The 19804-nt window shown below is 37.9% G+C and overlaps 1 protein-coding gene across 10 annotated transcripts in view; it reads right to left on the minus strand.

Moving 5' to 3' along the window:
* SVIL (supervillin) overlaps positions 1–19804 on the minus strand; it is a 134294-nt gene that overhangs the window by 12052 nt on the left and 102438 nt on the right. For all 10 annotated transcript variants that reach the window (XM_050970666.1, XM_030229977.2, XM_018909275.3 and 7 more), the window contains 8 exons: positions 17758–17887; positions 7355–7505; positions 4528–4611; positions 4359–4445; positions 3123–3300; positions 2725–2897; positions 1333–1488; positions 447–583 (listed from right to left, as the gene is read on the minus strand). In XM_050970666.1, the coding sequence (XP_050826623.1) occupies positions 447–583; positions 1333–1488; positions 2725–2897; positions 3123–3300; positions 4359–4445; positions 4528–4611; positions 7355–7505; positions 17758–17887 (1096 nt within the window). The remainder of the gene's footprint in view (positions 1–446; positions 584–1332; positions 1489–2724; positions 2898–3122; positions 3301–4358; positions 4446–4527; positions 4612–7354; positions 7506–17757; positions 17888–19804) is intronic.

The raw sequence follows: 19804 nt of genomic DNA on the forward strand, positions 1-19804 counted from the left end.
GAGAAGGCAAATGAGATATAATACAGCAAATAGCAGAAGAAATTGTTATTATTTATTGTACTAAATAAACAGACACTAGAAAAAAATGTTACATAAATGCATTCATTCTTTCATTTGCCTTAAAGCAACACTGATCTCAGTGGACATGGGAATGAAAAGGACATCCTGCAATTCAGACTATTTTTTTTTTAGTTTAGTCTGTATCCTGAGGATATCCTTTTTTCTCTTGCAGCTTCACAAACTACACTCTCCTTCACAAATGCCAGCTTTCATTCAGTGCATGACCTAAAACATATTTTCAGGAATCCTGCATATTTCCCTGTCATGGACTATCAGTTACATGCCACTTTTTGAGAGAACTGGCACTAAGGCTCAATTTTATCAGAGACATATACTGCAAAGATTCTAAAAATAAATAATAAATAAAACCTTACAACAGTACTGACCTTTGCTTTTTCTATGACATTTGCAAACTCTCCTACCCACAAGAAACACAAATGTGGAGTTAACAACAGGAAACAGTCTCCACTGTTCAGTGATGAGGCTCTTGGTTCAACTAATCTTGTTTGAACATGTCTTCTTCCTAAAGAGAAAACAAAGCTAATTACATTCCTTGAACCTCTACTATCAAATGCCACAATCTAATTTGTTTTGAATGAAACACAAACAATCCCAGCACATTTAGCAAAAATGTGGAAACAGACTGTTTAAGAATAATTAAAAGACTACTACTGTGGAAAAAGAGTTTACTCACAGGAAACAAAATAAATGTTGTCTCCTATCAACTAATATTTCTATTATTTCCTGTTCTTGCTTTAACAACTCTGTGTCCTTCTGGAAAGAAATGAATTAAGTAAATGGCAGACAGCAGCAAAATTCCAGAATCTTGTACATTTGCTTAAGTGAAGTCATAGCACAATTTCTGTAGGCAATAAAAAATTTTAAGAATTTAAGAATTTTTAGAATTTTGCTTTCCAAAACCTAGCTCTGTGCAGAATCTGCTATATTACTATGCACTGTAAGGGGAAGTGGAGCAAGAACACTGTCACATTATTTCCAAACTATATTGAGCACTGGAAGAATAGGACAGTTAAAAAATTTCCACAGGGGCTAGCCAGAATTCGTGAAATATTCTGTTTCCTCTTTGGGAAACTCACACCAGTGGACCAATGCAAACCTATTTGTAAGGTTTAACTTTTTTTACACAATTACCACCTATTTTTTTTGGGATCCTATAGATTTAGAACAAGCTAAGCATCTAGATGTGGTAGCAACTCCCACATGTTACATTCAGCCCATTATTTATGGAAAGTAAAAGCAGTTCCAGCATACCTTTAATTTGCAGGAGCATTAGCTTCTTGTATGGCACAGCACTGTTGTTAGAGTTTTGCTCTGTTAGATTAACACTCCGCAGGCTAATGTTGCTGAAGTTCTCTTTGCTTGCCAGGCCAGCAAGTGCTACTTCTGAGAAATTTGAATTTGTAGACACTTGTACATAAAAAAAAATTGGAGGAAAGACAGATGTAAAAATGAAAAAAAATTATAATAAAAAATTGGTGGTTGCATTAAGAAAATAATTTCTGCCCATTATTTCCAGTTTTTCTTCTTCTCCACAGCAACAGTAAAGGCAGATTAACCACTACCCCAAAAGATTTGTGGGTTTAGGATTATCTTAATTTCTAGATATCCAAGAGTACTGTCAGTGTCAGAATTATGCTATTTGGCATGAATACCAGCTTTGCTAGGAACCATCCTACCCAATGTTTTGTGAAGTACTGTGCAGATCTTCAATGCCTTTTAAGTAATTAATAATAAAAGACAGCACAGAGACAAGGCTAATTAACTGTAATTCCCTTAAAATTTGGCTGAGACAGCAACACCCATTTACATTTCAAAGTCTTAGCCATGTTTTACTGTAAACTTACAGCCCAGATTCTTGGCTACTTTTGTTTATTGCTCAACCAAAGACAAGACACTTTATGAATTTATAACTCAGAAAAATCCTTCTCAAGAGATGGCAAGAAAGATTACAGATATAGTTAGTGTTTTCATCAATACATCAATAGTTAAAGATGATCTTTCTTTACTCAAGTGTAGTAAGGAAAACTTGTACCCCAAAATATAAGAGTGGTTGGATAAATCTTTGAATAAATTTTACAATGATGTCTTTGCTGTCTGTCTGGTTGTCAGGAAAAAAAGCAAATTCACAAGTGAAACACCTTGTAGGCCCCGCCACAAAGCACTGATCCTTTATGGAAATTAACCAGGAGTCAAGAAGGCTAATTCCACTTTCTGAGAGAAAATTAGGACCCAAAATTGAGGCCAGTGTACCTGAACAAAAATTAATCTACTCTTGCCAGCTCTCACCCCAGCATGACGAGGTTGGATGTGCTTTCCTTGATCTCCTGTCCTCACCCTGCACACCCTGCAGGCATCGTGGCTCTCTCTCTCTCTCTCTCTCTGCTCAAGGTGACTGTGCTAAAAATAAATAATTAAATCTGTGTACAGGAGGTGGCTATAGGTAGCTTTCCCTGAGGAAATCACACATGCCCTTCTCCCCAGGTCTCCTATGCAGTCTACATTTCACCTTATACCTCAATCAATTTATTGCCACTCAGAGAATATGATCCATTCCCTCAGTTTAGTTTTTTGCATTGAGATTTTTTTTCTTTTTTAATTACAAAGGCAAGATGGTGTCTTGTACAAATCATCCTGCTAGCTTACTTTTTTCTACTTTCATTCGCTTTGACTCCATGAAGGCAACATTCAGTCTTTGTTCAGTATATTCATGAAGAATATCTTGTCTTGCTGCAAGCATTTTCAGGGGGTTTCTTGAGGACTGGACTCTGCGTGTGGGCCTAACTGCACGTTTGTGCTCTGCTACAGAAGATGTCAACCTGAAAAACAAGTAGTGTTTATAATCATCAGGTAATTTTTCTAGTCAGAATCATCTAGTGACAAGAAATCAGGATCAGTTCCTCAATTCAGGCAGAGGCACAATTTCAGAAGAGATGGATGTGCCCAGTACTAAGATGATGCCCAGTACAGGATGACTTAGAACTGAGCATTGAACACTGCCCTTGTGTCAGCATTCAAAACAATGGGGAAAAAATAATTCTTACTTTGGTGCATAAGGATCAAAGATGGCATCGAAGTCCTCATCAAGGTCCAAAGGCACTGAGGAAGAAGGGAAATCCACATGGCGATAAAATTTGGAAAATGTTTCATCATCATCCAGTTTCATCACTTCTTTCACAGATCTTCCTGTAACTGTCAGCACTGTCTCTTGCATCCCAGCAACTGCAGGAAGAAAACACCTCACCCAGTAAACAACCACACTAGAATTTCTAGCTCTAGAAAAGGTAAATATGGCTTGTTTGGTAGTTGCCTGGGTAATATTTTTTTTGGTGTGGTGGTAGTATTTTGGTTTTGTTGGGTTTTTTTTGTGTTAATTTTTTTAAATTGACAGTAGAAAAGTGTGTTGATAAAGAATATTAAAAGAGCGTAACTGCAACTCATATGCAATAATACAAAATGGTAGGGAAATAAGGCTAAATGAAAAGTTGGACACTGTAAATAAGTTGCTATAGTATGATGATGTAAGCATTTTAGGGGTTTGTATAGTCCATCTTGCCTCCAACTGTGTAATTCCTGCCTTTGAAAAGATCTAGAATCACAAGGGGAAATGTAACTACTTCAGACTACTGAGTGTGGCACAGTCATTATCCTATGCTAGTGCCTCCTATGCTGAAATGTGAATACATTTGTTTATGGTATCCATAACACTACAAATTACATAAAGATGTAATAAAGATTTTTGTCTTACAAATGGAGGACAGACATACGAGATGAAAACACCAGACAACTCTAGAGAGCTTCATAAATAGCCAACAGGCTGTACAGGGAAGCTGATGAGCTGCTACAGAGAGTCAATTTTCAAAAAAGCAGGAAGGTGAATGAATTGTGCTTGGGAGCAGCTTAGTATCCTATTTTGATTTTAATAGGATTCAACTACATTTAAAGATGTTTCACTGTATATGGCAATATGGTTCAGACTGGCTGTGTGTTCTTAGGAAATTCTGCCCTACAGAAGGATGTGTACATCCCTGTTTCCAGAGAATTTAGAAAGTTATTTAGGCATCTGTGATTTATTCTACTGTACACTTGTAATACAATTGCAAAAGGCTTTTCTTAAAATTTAGCAAAGACTGAATCACAAAAATAAAATTATCAGTAACTGCAGTCTGAGCAAAGAAATACTCAGTTTCTGCTACCAGATATTTTAACTAAGGGGCACTTCAATCAATTTACTGAAGTCAGAGGGTGGATACACTGCCACGCTTTGTAACTCTACCAACCTTTGTTATTCAGCCTTCCCAAGAATGACTCCAACTTGTCAAGCTTCATATCTGATTCCAACTGCATATCAGGCCTGGCTTCAATTTCTAAGCAAAGCAGAAAGTGAAACCTATTAATTGACAGGAAGTAAATAAGCCTGAACATATTTCAGCCATTCTTATTCCTTACCTTCCAAGGGCTTTGTAACTGGAGTGGTGGACTTCTGCCGGAAAGGGGATGCTGCTGGTGTTAGTGCACTCGGAGAAGCCAGGCCTGCACAGGGACACAGAACACAGGAAACGCAGCCATGGGTCAGCCTGTGTTTCCAACAGTGACAACAGAGAAGCCATTTGGGGAAAGCAGATGAGCCTGGCTACTTCCTACAGGGCAGCACACTTCCCCAGCCATTGTATTAGAGATGGCAGAGGGCCCTGCCTGCTCCTTTAATCAACAGTAGCCTCAGAAACCACCCCATTCACAAGAACAAAGCTTCATTTCCAAGTGTCTCTTAGCAAGCTAACACAAGATATAGGCTGTCTCTGGAATATATAAATTTTGCTCCTTTTCAAGGTAGCAGCAGTTCATTTGGTCTACATTTTGGGCTTCAGTTGTACCACAAGCTACAATGTAAAAATATGGAAGTGTTCTGAAAAAAAAAGATAAGTTTAGCAGGGAAGTCACCATGATCTTGCTAGGCACCTTCACCTCTACCACCCTCTTACTCCCTTTTCTATATTTAAGCACATCTCTATTAATACATTATGCATCTGACTTGTGAATGCTGTCCCTGGATTTCACAGTAATTCTTGGGCCCTGTTGGGTTTTTAAGTACACATGGACATTGAAGTAGAAATGGAAGTTAGAATCTCCCCCATATCAAGCACTACCCTCTCCTTTTGTTGTACTCTCCTCCATCCTTTTCAGTAACTATCATAAAGCAATTCATTCTGGACCCAGTGGGTAAAATAAGGATGGATTTTTTTGTTTTAGTTTTCATGTGAATCTACACTGCTCTAGTTAGAGAACTGCACTCCATAGGAGTCATGGGTTTTATTAGGCAGAAAAGCATACTGAGGCAAAGAATTGCACCTATTAACTTTTGCTGCCTAGACTTTCAGTAAATGGAGAAACAGACATTTATACTGTTCTCTATTATCTATTTTCTACTTAGCCACAGTTTACTAATTACTGAGCCATGTAAGTTTAAGCCTTTAGTTATTTTGATCAGATTAAACCAATACTGTGCTGGGAGAACATATACCAAACATGTTTCCACCCTCTTTACTGCAAGTCGTAGCAATATAATTGTCATAATTGTTAAACACCAAGTTAAATTTGAAATATAACTAGGGAGCTTTTCCACAAGCAACTTTTCCCCTGCTACCGAAGAGACTCAAAATTCCAGCAGGTTTTAGGTCAAAGGGTAAAGGCTTCCTCAAGACACACTCAAGAGGACACAGCTCTTAAGCAGCTCTACCAGCACATAATCCATAAGACCACACTGAGAACTACTTAGGAAAGGATCACCTTCCAATTAGGACTGGATAATTTTCAGCCATAAGAAGCAATTAAAACACAGCATCTGTGCACATGCATATAACAAAGATGTTATTTTGCATTGCTTTCTCATAATCTCTTAAATTAAAAGCTCATAATGCTATTTTATTCTTTCAGGATATAAATCAGTACACATCTAACTAAAATCCCACTTGGGCTATTTTTATTGATTGCACCGTCATTGCATTACCTTGCTTCTTCAAAAGAATCATCATAGCACCTAAAGAGATCCTTGCAAGATAATTTTTTTTCTTATTCAGAAGAGCAAATGCTCTTCTTTTCCTTCTTTTCCTTTTCAAAGATCAATCTCTTTGCAAAACAAAAACGAAAAAAAAACCAAAAACAAAAAAACCAAAAAAACCAAAAAAAACCAACAACAACAACAAAAAAAACCAAACCAAAGCCCAAAACTCAAAGAGCAGGTCAGTGGAAAACTAAACAGTTTTTTTTCATGATCCTCCAAAAAGGGTTACTCTTTAAATAGTGACCAACTGTCACTCTTAGCAGCAAAACTATGTAAAATGTAAGCAGCAGCTAAAATATGTTACTAACAGAGGTAATTCCTAATACCATTTATCTGTTTGTCTGCCAACAGATTGTGGCTTGGATTGCAAGCATTTACTCCTCTTGCAGTATTGCCCTTGCCCTACAATGATTTTTTTTCATGGTTGAAATTTAATTCAAGGTTCATTGTTGTTGTGTTTAATAGCCAAGTCCTTGTAACAACCCAAAACCTAGTAGTCATTAAGCACAAAAGATCAGTTTAGGTACCTTCTTCCCAAAGCTGTCATCTTCCCAGGCATGCTGTGTGAACAGCTGCATTCCTATCATGTACAGCCTTCAGAGACTTTGGAAGAATTATTAGATCTGGAAACAGTGACTAAATTCAAGAGATCCCAAAAAAGTCAACATTGCTCCCTTGTCATTTCTACTCTGTGGTTTTATGCAGAACCAGGGAATCTTCAGCCAAACATAACACTTCAAGCTGTTGTCCAAGACAGCATCCATAAAAACAATACTTGTTTGCTAAATATTCCCAGTGATCCTAGGAGTGGGGGAAATGCCAGCAACAGAAACAACTCGATTTCACAACTATTCTCTAGATAGTGCAGCTGGGTTTTCAAAGGATGAATAAGTAAAAAAGAATAATCTACATCCTGTGTGTTGTATTAGAAGGAAAACCAGAACAGATATCCCTGTTCAAGTGGAAGATTTCCACCAGCCAGACAGAGTCCAGTGATGAGTGGATGGCGGTGCAACAGTGCAGAATAAAATGGATCAATACCACGCCCACAAGAAACTAAAGTGAACAGCCTCATGACACAATTATTCAGCTGAAGATAAATAGTCTTCCTCTAGCTAAATACAGATGCTGTTTCTGCATTGCTTTAGTTTGACTTTATTTTGACTAGACAGATAAGAGGTGTCTTATTTATATTGGGATCATTTCATCACTGACCTTTTTTTACCATTCGGCCAGCCACAGTGAACTGTGTGGAGTCATTGGCTGCTCCTTTACCCTTGGACTTCCAGGCTTCTTCTCGAGCTGTAATCAGGTGTTTCCTCTCCTCAATGGTCATTTGACTCTCTTGGTTATCTGCCATTCTTTGCTTTTTGGGGGAAAGAAATAAAGAAATAAAGAGAGGTTAAAAAAAAAAACTGCTAGAGACATAGGTAAAGACTGGTGGAACATTTCAGCTGCCAGATGCAGAGAGAAGGGAACAGGGAACAAGCTACTGCAGTGAAGTCACACATGGCTTAGTGACCCTGCAGTGCTTCATTGCCTTGCTGCCTATTACATTGTGAGCACAAGGTTTTGGTCTGTGCTCTTTAACCTTCTCTTGAGACTATCAGCCAGGGCAGATGGCACTCCTCTATGCAAAGCAAACTATTCACTCTGTGTAAGAAATAATTTTCCAGGCCTTGTTCTTTTGAACCATGACTTGCTACACAGGTGACATCACTACTGACTATGAGCAGATGTTTCCAAGTGTGCAAATCTGCAGGTGGCACAGGGGAAAACAGTGAAGTGGTGTAACTTCAGTGGGTGATTCCTAATCAGTCTCTCACAGTAACTCAGCTCCCCAGGCAGGATTAGCAGTGTCTCCAGAGGCTGCTTGTTTTAGTTCTTAAGTCAGCTTGCTCTACTAAATATTTTTCCAAGGACTGATCATCTCTACCCCTCCCTCTTCCCCCCACCCCCTAGACATCCTTAGCTTTCCTTTCTTGCTTTAGAGGTTGGCAGCCAACAGCTGGAGTGATTAGAAGCAGAAGGTGCACTATCTCAGTGCCCTTCTCACACAGACAGATTGATGATGGTACTTTAAGTAGGAGAGAAACTGAATTTACATACTCTGCTGTAGCTAGGTCAGGCCAAAGGACTGTTACTTTAATATAGTTATCTTTAAAAACTATCAACATTTCAGGGATTACACTGCATAGAAGTCAAACATAGAAGTATTTTTAGTGCATGGGACTGTCAGCTCTAGAATTACTTCCAAGTTGATGCTATTCATCATTTTTCTTCACAACCTAGCTGCTAGAATTGAAAAACACAAATTAAAATCTCAAGCTTTAATACCACTCTAGGTCAGAGAACCACAGAAGGAAAATGCAAAAGTATGCACCAGCTTGTGAACATAAACATTCTTCTCTTTTCAAGATACAAAGAAGATATTGTTTTTATTTTCTTAAAAATCAATCAGACTAAATAAATTTGTCATTTTATATAAAAACTATTGTGACTGTAGGGGCCACTCTAATATAGAGACTTTGTAGCTTTCAGCATTTACCAGGATCATCAGACATCAGCCAGAAGAATGAAGACAAGCCAAGAAAAGGTTTGTACAAGGACTAGGACCATGAGAGCTCTCCACTACTTCCCTCTAGTTCCATATATTTCTGCAGCCTTCTGCAGAAATATTTATCAGGGAAGAGAGCTGGACAGCCAGACAATAGGACTACAAGCCATGATAATCAAGATTAAATACTCTGATCTTTCCCTAGAACTCCAAAATGTTCAATAGAAATAACAACATACAAGTCTATTCAGTATCATTTCCTCATCTGTCAAAGCCTTTGAATGCTGTAAAGAAAAACACTGAAGAAATCTCCTTCATTTCTACTGGTCTCTACCAATCCAGTGTCAGCACAGCCACCTCTGGGATGAAAAGGTGGCAGAAAATACCACAGCAATGTATTAAAGGAGACCTGGGCAGGAAATTAATAAATACCTAATGAAGCCACAAGTAAAATTTAATACACAAAACAAGTATTTTAAACTTAATAAGGATGTTGACTTCCATTATGATATGAGGGAAGTGAGGGAGAGGCAGAAAGAAGTAAAATAATGTGGATTTGGTTTTGGGTTTTTAACCTTACAGGAATCTTAATTTTGGATTTTGTCTCCAGCAAATACCTGGAGCTTCAGAGTCTACAAAGCTACTGAAAATTCTGAAGATGCAGACCTAGAAAGTATGTGAGTTAATCACTACACACATGAATTGCCAGAAAGATTGTCAGTCATTCTGGAGCTGTGTCAAAGGATAAAAGAAAACAGCTGTCAGACAGGAGAAACAGACTTTTTTTTTTTTTTTTGAATGGAAGAATTCAAGCTGTTCCATTGGGCAAAACATCTTTGGAGTCCCTAACCAAAAAAAAACCAGATTGGGTACACATGTTACACAATCTGGAGAAATTCCATACTAGATCTCTTCCTAATGCATGAAGACTCCTACCTTAATCTCTTAATGAACAAATGAACTAAAAAATTATAAACTAAATAGACACCAAGAAATTCTCCATCAACTTAATTTTCCTTAACAGTTCTGCTGAAAACCAGAAGTCTATGCCACGATTAAATAAATAATAATTTTATATTGCTGGAAAGCTAATATGAGCCAATGCAACTGTCAAAAGAAACTTCAGAAAAAATCCACCTGCTAGTTGGGAACAGTTTAGAAAGCTTTCAGAATTGTTACATGGAGCATTTGTGGAGGAATTAACTGGTCAAAGCACATTCTAATTGGGAGAAAATATGTTAAGAAAGCTAAAACTCAGGAAGCTTCTAAGTTTAAAAACCCAGATTATGATATAAAAGAAGAACCTCAAATTTGTAACTGTAAAAAATTCAAATCAAAAATTAATATATCAAGAATAAATAAAAAGAACTTATAAAAACTTGGGAATAAAATAGCTCCAATGCAATTTTTTTTATTAAAAAAGTGGCTACTTTCAATGAAATATTCTAATTTATTGTGTAAAATAGATGGATGTGTTAATTGATACCTTATACAAAAAACAAATGGAAAAGGAGATGCCCCAAAACACAAGAACAGATTTTAAAAAAGGCCTTTGAAAATGGGAAAATAAACAGGATAAAAGCTCAGATGTGGACAATATTTAGAAGCAAAACTAAAGCATATAGGATCAGGTCACACAAGCTGTTGGTTCTTCCAGACACCCATGGAAAGGCTGCTCCAAAGACAATCAATGAAGATTCAAATCACCAGCATGTAATTAATGCCATTCCACATGGCATTATGGAAAACAGGTTTAATCAAAAGGGTAAGTTTGATGAGCTGAAGTGTGATTAAATATATTAACGCTGTTACCTCTGATTTCTTTAATATATTTGAGTTAATCACTGATGACATTCTGGGGCAGGGTTTTTTTGAGTAATATAAAAATATCAGAGCAGCTTACAGGCTGTAAACTGGTTAACTGACCAAACAGAGAAGAGCCATGCAGTGATCTGATTCAACCCAAATTTGATCAAAATGTTTTCATGAACATGGAAAACAAAGGATGCAGTCTCATCCCCTGAGAAGACCCTCATGATGACACCAAAATTGAGGAGAATGAATGAAGATAAAGAGATAATCACATAGATGGTTGGAAAAAAAAAAGGACATCAGAAAAATCTGGTAAACCAGGCTTTTAAGAGAAATGTTATTTAAAAAACCCCAACCCAGCCAATTAGGAAGACAGAAAAAGAAGAGAGACAAAAACTCTAATGGAAAGTTGTTTGGAACAGATAATCTGTACTGGAATAACTCATCCATTTCCAGGCTCCATGCTTCTACCCAGGGTGCTGACAATTTTGAAAGGTTTGAAATATTTATTTTCTTTTTAAATTAACATTAGATTATATCAGATAAGTATGTATATTTCACTGAAGAAAGGGTTAAGAGTTACATTTAACACAGCAAGAAAAATAACATATGAAGAATTACTTAATATTGCCAAGAATTTTCTGTAGGCTGACAGTTTAGAATTAAGACTGTGTGTTTTTCTAAAAGATCCTGTTTTTAGTCTGGGAAGGATTTACAGACTCAATGCAAGAACAGATGGAAACAGGGATTACTTTCTCCCACAGCTTGGCTAGGTTGGATGATGGTATTGGTCATTTCTAGCACATTGCTTGAGGGTATGGCAGGCACTGCCCTGTTTATGCTAAGGAAGGGGCCACATCTAGGCAATGCTCCTACAATGTTGCAGTCCAAGAAGTGTCCCCTTTAGGTCACAGGTACTGAGAAAGAGTGGTCTGTTAGCATGCTGGTGTGCTGTTTGGTTTTGTTGCCTTTGTTGGTGTTTTTTTAATACAAGAAATAAGATAATTCATGTTTTTCTATGTAGAAGATCAAGACTGCCCCTACCTGGGGGAGTCCGAACCAAGAATGAACACAAAAACCCATCTGTTTTGTAAAAGGGGGTTCTAATAAAACAAATACTATAAATTACATAAAAGAAGGATTCAAAAAGTATCTGTTTGTTTTTTAATACAAGTAACTTCCCTAGTGTAAGCTCCTAAGACAAAAAAGCATAAAGAGAATCCAACAGTTGTACAAGTATGGTAAAAAGTCTCTGTGCTGTTTTGCTCTGCAACTTTATATGGGCCTTCATGTAAGAGAACATGGAGGGAAAATTCCATGCAAATTATGCCTTTTCTGTTCAGAACTACTTTGAGGAAAACAGAACACACTCAACTCATGTTTGGTGCAAATAACAAAGTGATTAACTGTGCCAGAAAAAAACCCCAAACAAAACTGCATGTACCTTGACACTGTGCTAGAAGGAAGCAGCTTGCTAAAAGAGAAGGATGTAGCCCACCAGAATTAATGGAAAGATGAACACTACTTTGCTGTTATCCTTTTAACACAGATGGAACAAACAGCTCATTAAAGGGCCTCCTGTCATTACTGGAGGGTTATTATTAATTTAGAATATGTTGTTCTCGTCTACATACATAAAGCTAGTGAACTCTGTCACAACTGAAGTAAATAAGCTATATTAAATCCACAACTTATAGGAAAGAAGTAACACTAACACATTTCAAAATAATCCAAAAAATGTAATATTTAATTTAAAAATCTCACAGTAAAAGATCATATTCAAAACCAGCTATGAAAGTGAATGTGGAAATGGTAAATATCAGTCACCTAAATGTTTGTAGTATATCCAGTAGCCTCTTCTGTATTCATCATCCCACCCCAGCAGCATCTGCTCCTTGAATTCACTGCCATAACCCATGCTGGTCACAAAGCTCCCTGCATGCAGCACACACTGTGGGAATGAAGAACCCAATGGGTCCTTGTAGCATAGGAACCACAAGTGTGAGCTGGGAGGCAAGTGACTAGAAAGTATAATATAGCAGAATTTGATTTACATAGATCTATTGAGACCTTCCAGTGAGCTCTCCTTGTTTTCCTGTGGTTTTCTGCAGCTTGTTTCTTTGCCCACTTCTGCCTTTGCATTTTTTACCTCCAATCATGTGAACCAGGAATGGTTTGCTCAGATCAAGGTCTAGTACTCTACTGCTCAAAGATAACTTTGCTATGTTGCTCTGGGTGTAGGAAGTTTATATTTCTCATTATCTATTAATTCTTCAAATTGTCTGTGATGGAATTGCAGAGGTACAGACATGACGTCGAGGAACATTTCACACAAAGCTTCTCTAACATTTACTGGAACAGCAGCAGAACTCTGTTCCCAAGCAAACACAAATTAGGAATGTGCATCATCAGAGTGTAATTTTCTGTCTCACTCCTCCCTCCAAAAATGAAATAGAAATTTTATACAGCATTTCACCTTCCATCTCCAAGGATGACGGTCATCAGAAATCAGAGAGCTTGATTCTTTCAAACTAGTACTACAGACCTTAAAGGAAGAAAGAAAGAGAAGCAAGAAGATGGGATAGTCAGAGAATAGAAGCAGGATGTGCAAGACAAAAATCCTTTACACAGGGGCTAGGGAAAAGCACTCTGGGAAGTCACCTCTCAACAAAAGCAGTTTTTTTACAGTCAGTAAGTTAGATGACGTTATGTCTTACATTGTACATGCACATTACTTACAAAGAGGTCAGGGTACACAGAATTTTACTAAATTATTTACTAAAATAAATGCTGTGTAGTTCCATACCACTCCTTTTATACAAACTTTTTAGCAACTTACAAGTTTTCAGTATTATAATGAATGCAATAATGTTTTCTTCCTTTACTTTCTCACCTATACAGTCTAAAACAAATATAGAACTTTCAGAAAAGCAACCATAAGAGAAACAGTAGCACAATGTATATTGAAGAAGAGTACACAGGATAGTGGCATAACATTATGTTCCTTTAAAGCTACATTTACTGAGCTGGTTAATCAGTTAAGAGTATTACTAATTTTGTACATTAAAAAACACTGGTAAAAAGTCCTTACTTGAAATTGTTGAGCATTTAAATTGTGCAGACTTTTGCTCACCTGATTAATAGGTAGAAAAGGATGAAATTTATGGAGAGCAGGTATAACAGGAGAGTAAGTAGAAGCATATACAGGTTCCTATGACAAGGACAGAAGCAGAGCAAAGGAATTAGAAAAGAACTGGACTACCAGAAATGGAAATGGGGGAGAAATAACTCCTCTTTTCCCTTATTTCTTACTAAATCTTTTGATCTTCTAGAAATGTTTTCCCTATTGGAAAGCAGAGATCAAAAATGCTTTCATCATACAACAGCATGTTTACCAAAGGCATTCCATGCAGGAATTATCCAAGTTAGTAACAAAATCACTACAACCCAGCACAGAACAAAACAGCACAGCTGGAAGATCCACTTTTTGTATGCTGATAATTTTTATATGTCTCTATTTTCATGCACCATTAAATTGATGAACCATGTCAACCATAATGTGAATAATTCTGCTGCAAGTTTAATCAGACCCTGCTAAACAGCAAATCATCTATTCTCTGGATGAAAGGAAAGGATGCTTGCTAAAACTGGGAGACTCAAAAGCCATCTGGAAGGATTTGCTAAGCCCAGAGTACTCAGTGAAGGTGAGCTCACCATTCCAAACACAGCCTACAAATAAGCCCTGCACCAGAGCTGGGCTTACTCAAAGCTGATTAGACATAGCTTTATCAGCTTTAATTCTCCTCCTTTTCTGTAGGTTAAGGCAAATGGGGAACATGGCACAGTGGATGGATAAATGCAGTTTATTAGAGTGGCTCAAAATGAAGCCTAATAATGAGTTTCAGCTTTGATGAGAATGTGATACAAGCACTTGGTGGATGCCATATATGAAATGGATAAAACTCTTACCACAGTGAAAGACTTTAGTGTCTAAAAGTCACTTTTCAAGGGCTTACCCTCTCTAAGATTTTTACACACTTCATCTCTGAGTAATTTTGAAATGACTGCTCAGCCCTAGCCTTTAACACCAGTGCTGAGCTGCAATTTAAACATAATGTAAGAATTAAGTGTTTCAAATGTCAGTCACTGCTTTAATGCAACTGCAATGCAGCTGGGAATCACCTTAATCAGGGACTCTGTTAAAAAATGTTCACTATAAACCAGAAATTTTTATTCCAGTAAATCTTCCTCTTTTGATATTATGGAAAGATTTTGAAGTTAATTAATTTTCTGCTTATGAAGAAATCCAGCAAACTGCAAGTGTTCCATCCAGCCTAAGATGATGAAAACAAAGATACTGAATCCAAAATATTTTTCCTAAATAAGAGATTTTTTTTCGAGTAGACATTCATCCAGTAAGACAGTTGTTCCCCTGATGTTAGAGCTATTCTTTGACTCGTCCAAATTTGTTTTACCATATATATAAATAATTTAAGAAGTCTCACAGCTTCCAAAAATTTTTTCTCCTGTGTGCAGCAATCATCAAAACAGACGCTGGACCTCCAAGTAATCTCAGCCTCCCCCCTCATCTGTATCTGCTTGTGTTAATTCCTTAGTCTCTTTTTTTTCCCCATTTGAGGTTGCTCTGTCAGCTTTTCCATGAATTTTATGGTGTTTTTCTACAGTTTAGTCTACACACAAATGACTGTAACAATGTTGGATAAATATTTCACCATGTAGACATCACGAAGAAGCATTTTGACTAGAAGTGATCAAACAGCACTATTTAATGTAGCTGTTTTGTTAAGAGTATGTATCTTTCCACTTTTGTTGTTTATATGAAATCTAAATGTACTCTAATAACTTCTAATTTCTGCAGCTATGCTTCAATAATCAAATCTCCACAATCATTTAGGTAACATTTTAAGAGAGAGACACACACAGACACACAAAAAAAACCCCTATAAAGGTGTCTGACTACATTAATAGGAGCACCATACTGCAACCAAAAACATCAGGCATTGTTTTGAAGCAGCAGGGCATGACAGAAGTTTACACACCCTTGCTGTTGATGCCATGGTGTTGATGACTGCCATGATGTTGATGATTATCGTGTGTGGAAGTTGTCTAACTAGCCCAAAATTCAGTAATCAATACAATTCCTGCATTTTTACTGTAATCCAGCAAGAGAAAACACTTAAATTTCTCAAGTACAGCAGAGTCTCAAAGTTCTACAAACAGACCTCAATTGCACAGTGCTTCATGGTCCTCAAAGGATAACAGCCACCACACTGTTTGCTTATCAAAACCAGTACTTCTAGATTTAAGGGCAGCTGACATGGTGTCTTTTAAGTAGAGTACCCTCAGTAAGGGTTTACATTGTTCTCATGTATCACATGAGAATCAGCATCCCAAACATCACTATAGTTCCTGGAATTGTGTATCCTTTACACCCAAGTCTTCATTCATAGGCAGACATGAAAATCCTTTGATTTAGGCTCTAAATAGCCAAGAGCTAACATGAACTATCAGAGTGGATGACCCAAGGTCACAGAAACTTCCCCTGCTAGCACTGTCACTTCAAAGCTTGTATCCCTCCAGCACTTCATGCTCCCTTACTTGCTTTAAAAGCCTGACTCGTGCTTGCTGCACATGGCAACGCAGCAGGGAGGGTATGGGTGCTGAGGGGTGAGAAGAGAGAACAAAGGGTTTGTCTCTGCCTAAATCTTGGCAGCTGCTTAAAGCTTTTCTCAACCCCACTGTCTTTAGCTAGAGTACATTTGTTATCTGATCTCAACAGTTGTCATTTTGGAGACTAGCCTGTTAAAAATGTGACCACAATTTTGCTTTCCTCCCTGGAACTATTTTTGCTTTAGGATGTCTTTCAAACTAGCAGCTGGATTTTTGAACAAGTCCACAGGACAAAACCAAAACAAACCCCATAAACCAAACTGCAAAAATCAGCTTTTTTCTTCTCTGTCCAGTTGACACAACTGATGATTCCCATATTCAAGCACAGATTTATCCTCAATAATGATAAACTGTGTCCTTACTTGTAATGCACTGAAGGAACAGGAGATTTTTTGTTTCTGTTTGCCTATACCATTTAGGAAAAGTAAACAACTAAATAATTGGATCCAAAGATTACCATCCCCACTAGCAAATTTTGTAACACAAATTTTATTTTCACCTGTCCTCTGTGAAGTACTCCTACAGAAATTAAAGGCTTTTGAAACATCCTATTTCATCTGACTGAGAAGGGAAACAAGTCTCCATTGGTGCTGTACTTTGAGCCAGGGGACAATCCATTTTGAAGCAAATCTCCCCCTCACTTTCTGCATTTTTGTTCACACTACAGACTGCACTGACTTTTGCATGAAACCAAGCCCTGAAGTGCACTCCAAGATCATCATGTAGCATACTGCTGCTAAAGGCAGACAGGATACAAGTCCAAGCTAAATTTAGTCTGAAACAAAATTTCACTGAACCAAAAAAAGCAATTATGGCACATCCTCAGTGGTAACTATTCTGATTTACAGATCCACTCTTGCTGGGCAACCTAATTTACTCATGTATAGACATAATCAGAGTGTGCTAACAATGTGGATCTCCCTTTCCTCCACACCTTTCTACCCATCTCCCTCTCCGTTCACTACCTGTTGTAAGACAGATAAAATCTTGGTCCTGCCAGTTCTGGCTATTCACAAACAGCAAAGATCATGTGAGATAACCAAAAGCCAAATGGCTCATGAATGCTCTAGTACATGCATTACCTCAGTAGCTCTAGGATCTAAAATTAGTGGTTAAAACCCCAGTGTATGCACAGAGATAACACAGTGTTAGGAATGTGACATTTTTACAAACTCACCCATACATAAGAAAACATCAGAACTAAGTATTAAGGTAATTTCAATGTGGGGGTGTGGAAGGGGGAGAAGGAAGAGGGGCAGGAGAAAGGGCTTAAATCCTTCTATCTGTACATGCTGCAGAAGCCTTACAGACCCACTGACTAGTTCATTATCTTCTGATGTGAAGACACTGTGAGTACTATTACACATCCCAGGACAGTGAAAACCTCCTCATTAAATAATCTCTCCTGTTGGGAAAACTGGTTTTTAAACAAGCCTGACAACAAGAGGAGCAGCAGGAGCTAGCAGCTAATATTAGGCAGGCCTGTCTAGGTGGATGGATCTTCAAAAAGCAAAAGCATTTCAAGCAAGATGTTTTTCCCAAATAGGGACAGAGTTACCTTCTTCAACAGCTGCTCAACTTCTTGCATCTGTGCACTGCGATCAGCGACAGGCACCTTTGCATACTCCTGCTTTTTGCTCAGCCTGCTCTTCCAATCTTCTTCACCACTCTTCTTCAGCAATGCCAACCTACAAGGAAAAGCATGCCAACAGGCAGCTTTAAACACTGTACTACCCATTATCCTCAAAAGATAACCTTATTGTTTCAGTAATGCTGCATTCAAGATAATCTGAAATTAGGTTTTCTAGCATTAACTAAATTATTCACATTTCATACACATATACAAAGCTCACAAACACCAAGCCTCATACTGTACATGTTGAATGGCAATCATCTGTCAAAACACAGACATCCAGACCTGAGACAAGACACTCCAATTAATTTGTACCATCAGTGGAAGTTGCCAATACAGACAAGGGAGACCAAGGTACAACACAGATCCTCCTAAAGTAGGTGTATAAAAGGTCAGATTAATAAGTGCTTTTTTTCTCTCCACTCTGTCACTAAGGCACAGCATTTGAGTAGCTTGGCTATGGATACTTATCCTGTAGATGTGCAAAGTTAAGAATATGTATCCTACCTTTGGTCTTCATTGCACTCATTAAAAAATACTTAAAAATTTATTTTCTTTAAAGCCTAAGAAGAAAGAGGTCTGTTCAGCAGGCACACACCAGTTAGGTCTCATCAGGCACATCAAAGGACAACTCTGCAGTTCCTGCTTTCACTCCAACTCCAGGGGCTGAGGTTACTTATCAGACTCCCTGGGATCACTTTGTATCTGCTTGCTTAGCCCAGGCATTGCTGTGACACAAATCAGCAGCACCAATGCACTAATAACCTGGTGCTAACTACCCTGCAGCTGTGAAATCTATCAGCAAGATTCAACTTGTTTAAAGGAGGTCTGATATTTAAAATGTGGATTACCATTAATCTCAGTTAGTGGGATCTTTTCACAGCACAGTTTTCTAATCTTGAGCAAAATTCTGAAAGTAGAACAAAGTGCTGACTGGCTGCAGTGGGGACAACATGTAGATTAGTTTTGCTAGAATTATACTTGTGCATACAAACCCTGAGGTGACTACTTTTGGGGATAGGGGAAGTCAGTCAGGAATATGAGGTCTATACTGGCATGATGATCTTCAGTTTACCTTTCCTCAGAAATCAACATTTATATGAGTTTTCTATCCTTCAGAAATCATTCTTAGTAAACCATAAAATGTGTATCTGCAGCACTTTTGCAAACAGTTGCATTGACCTACTAAATAATTGTTTAGTTTAATTAAGTCTTATGACATACCTTTCTCAAATCTACAGCATTTCAGTAAGGATTATACAAAACCCTTAACCCTATCAATGCTTGAACAGGTTGAGTAGTTAAACCTATTCTGACCACAAGATATGGAAATTCTTTTACAGAGATGTGATTACTCTTACCCTCACAGCAAATCTTGTCTGGAAACTCTGAAGAGAAGGAAAGGCTAGACCAAAGAGGTCTAGCCAGAAGCCAAGTTTCAGGCAGCTGCCTCCTGCACAAATCCAGGGGGTGCAGCCATGCTACTGACCTATTTGGGGATGATCAACTAGGCCTAAGGCAGTCACTTGAGAAAAACTAAGAATGCAGAAAACAGTAAATCTACAGAATACAATGTCAGCAAGAATGTTAGTATTCAGGAAAGCAGTTATTTCCTCTCTTCCTGCCCAGGCAGGCAGTGCTGGCAGGCTTCACATTGCCTGGTTGCTTCATACCTCACAGCACGGGATGAGTAGGAGTGAGAAGGACTCACAATAAGGAGTTGAGGTCATGGTCATTGTTTGCAGAAAGGACACAAGATTTCACTGCCCAGAACTAATCTTCTGGAGTGCATCCATGCATGTGTAAAACTGTGGAGGAGACCAAGATGGGACTGAATTGCCACCATGCAAAGAGTTACCTTCAGTAGCTATGTTCTCTCAAGTCAGTCTTGCTTAGAAATGATCTGTGATAATTGAAGCTGGAAGGCATATTGATCAGCTTTGGTCTAACCTGGGTTTGTTTTAAAAATGTT

Source organism: Serinus canaria, chromosome 2 (assembly GCF_022539315.1).
Source record: "Serinus canaria isolate serCan28SL12 chromosome 2, serCan2020, whole genome shotgun sequence".
NCBI classification, from domain to species: domain Eukaryota; kingdom Metazoa; phylum Chordata; class Aves; order Passeriformes; family Fringillidae; genus Serinus; species Serinus canaria.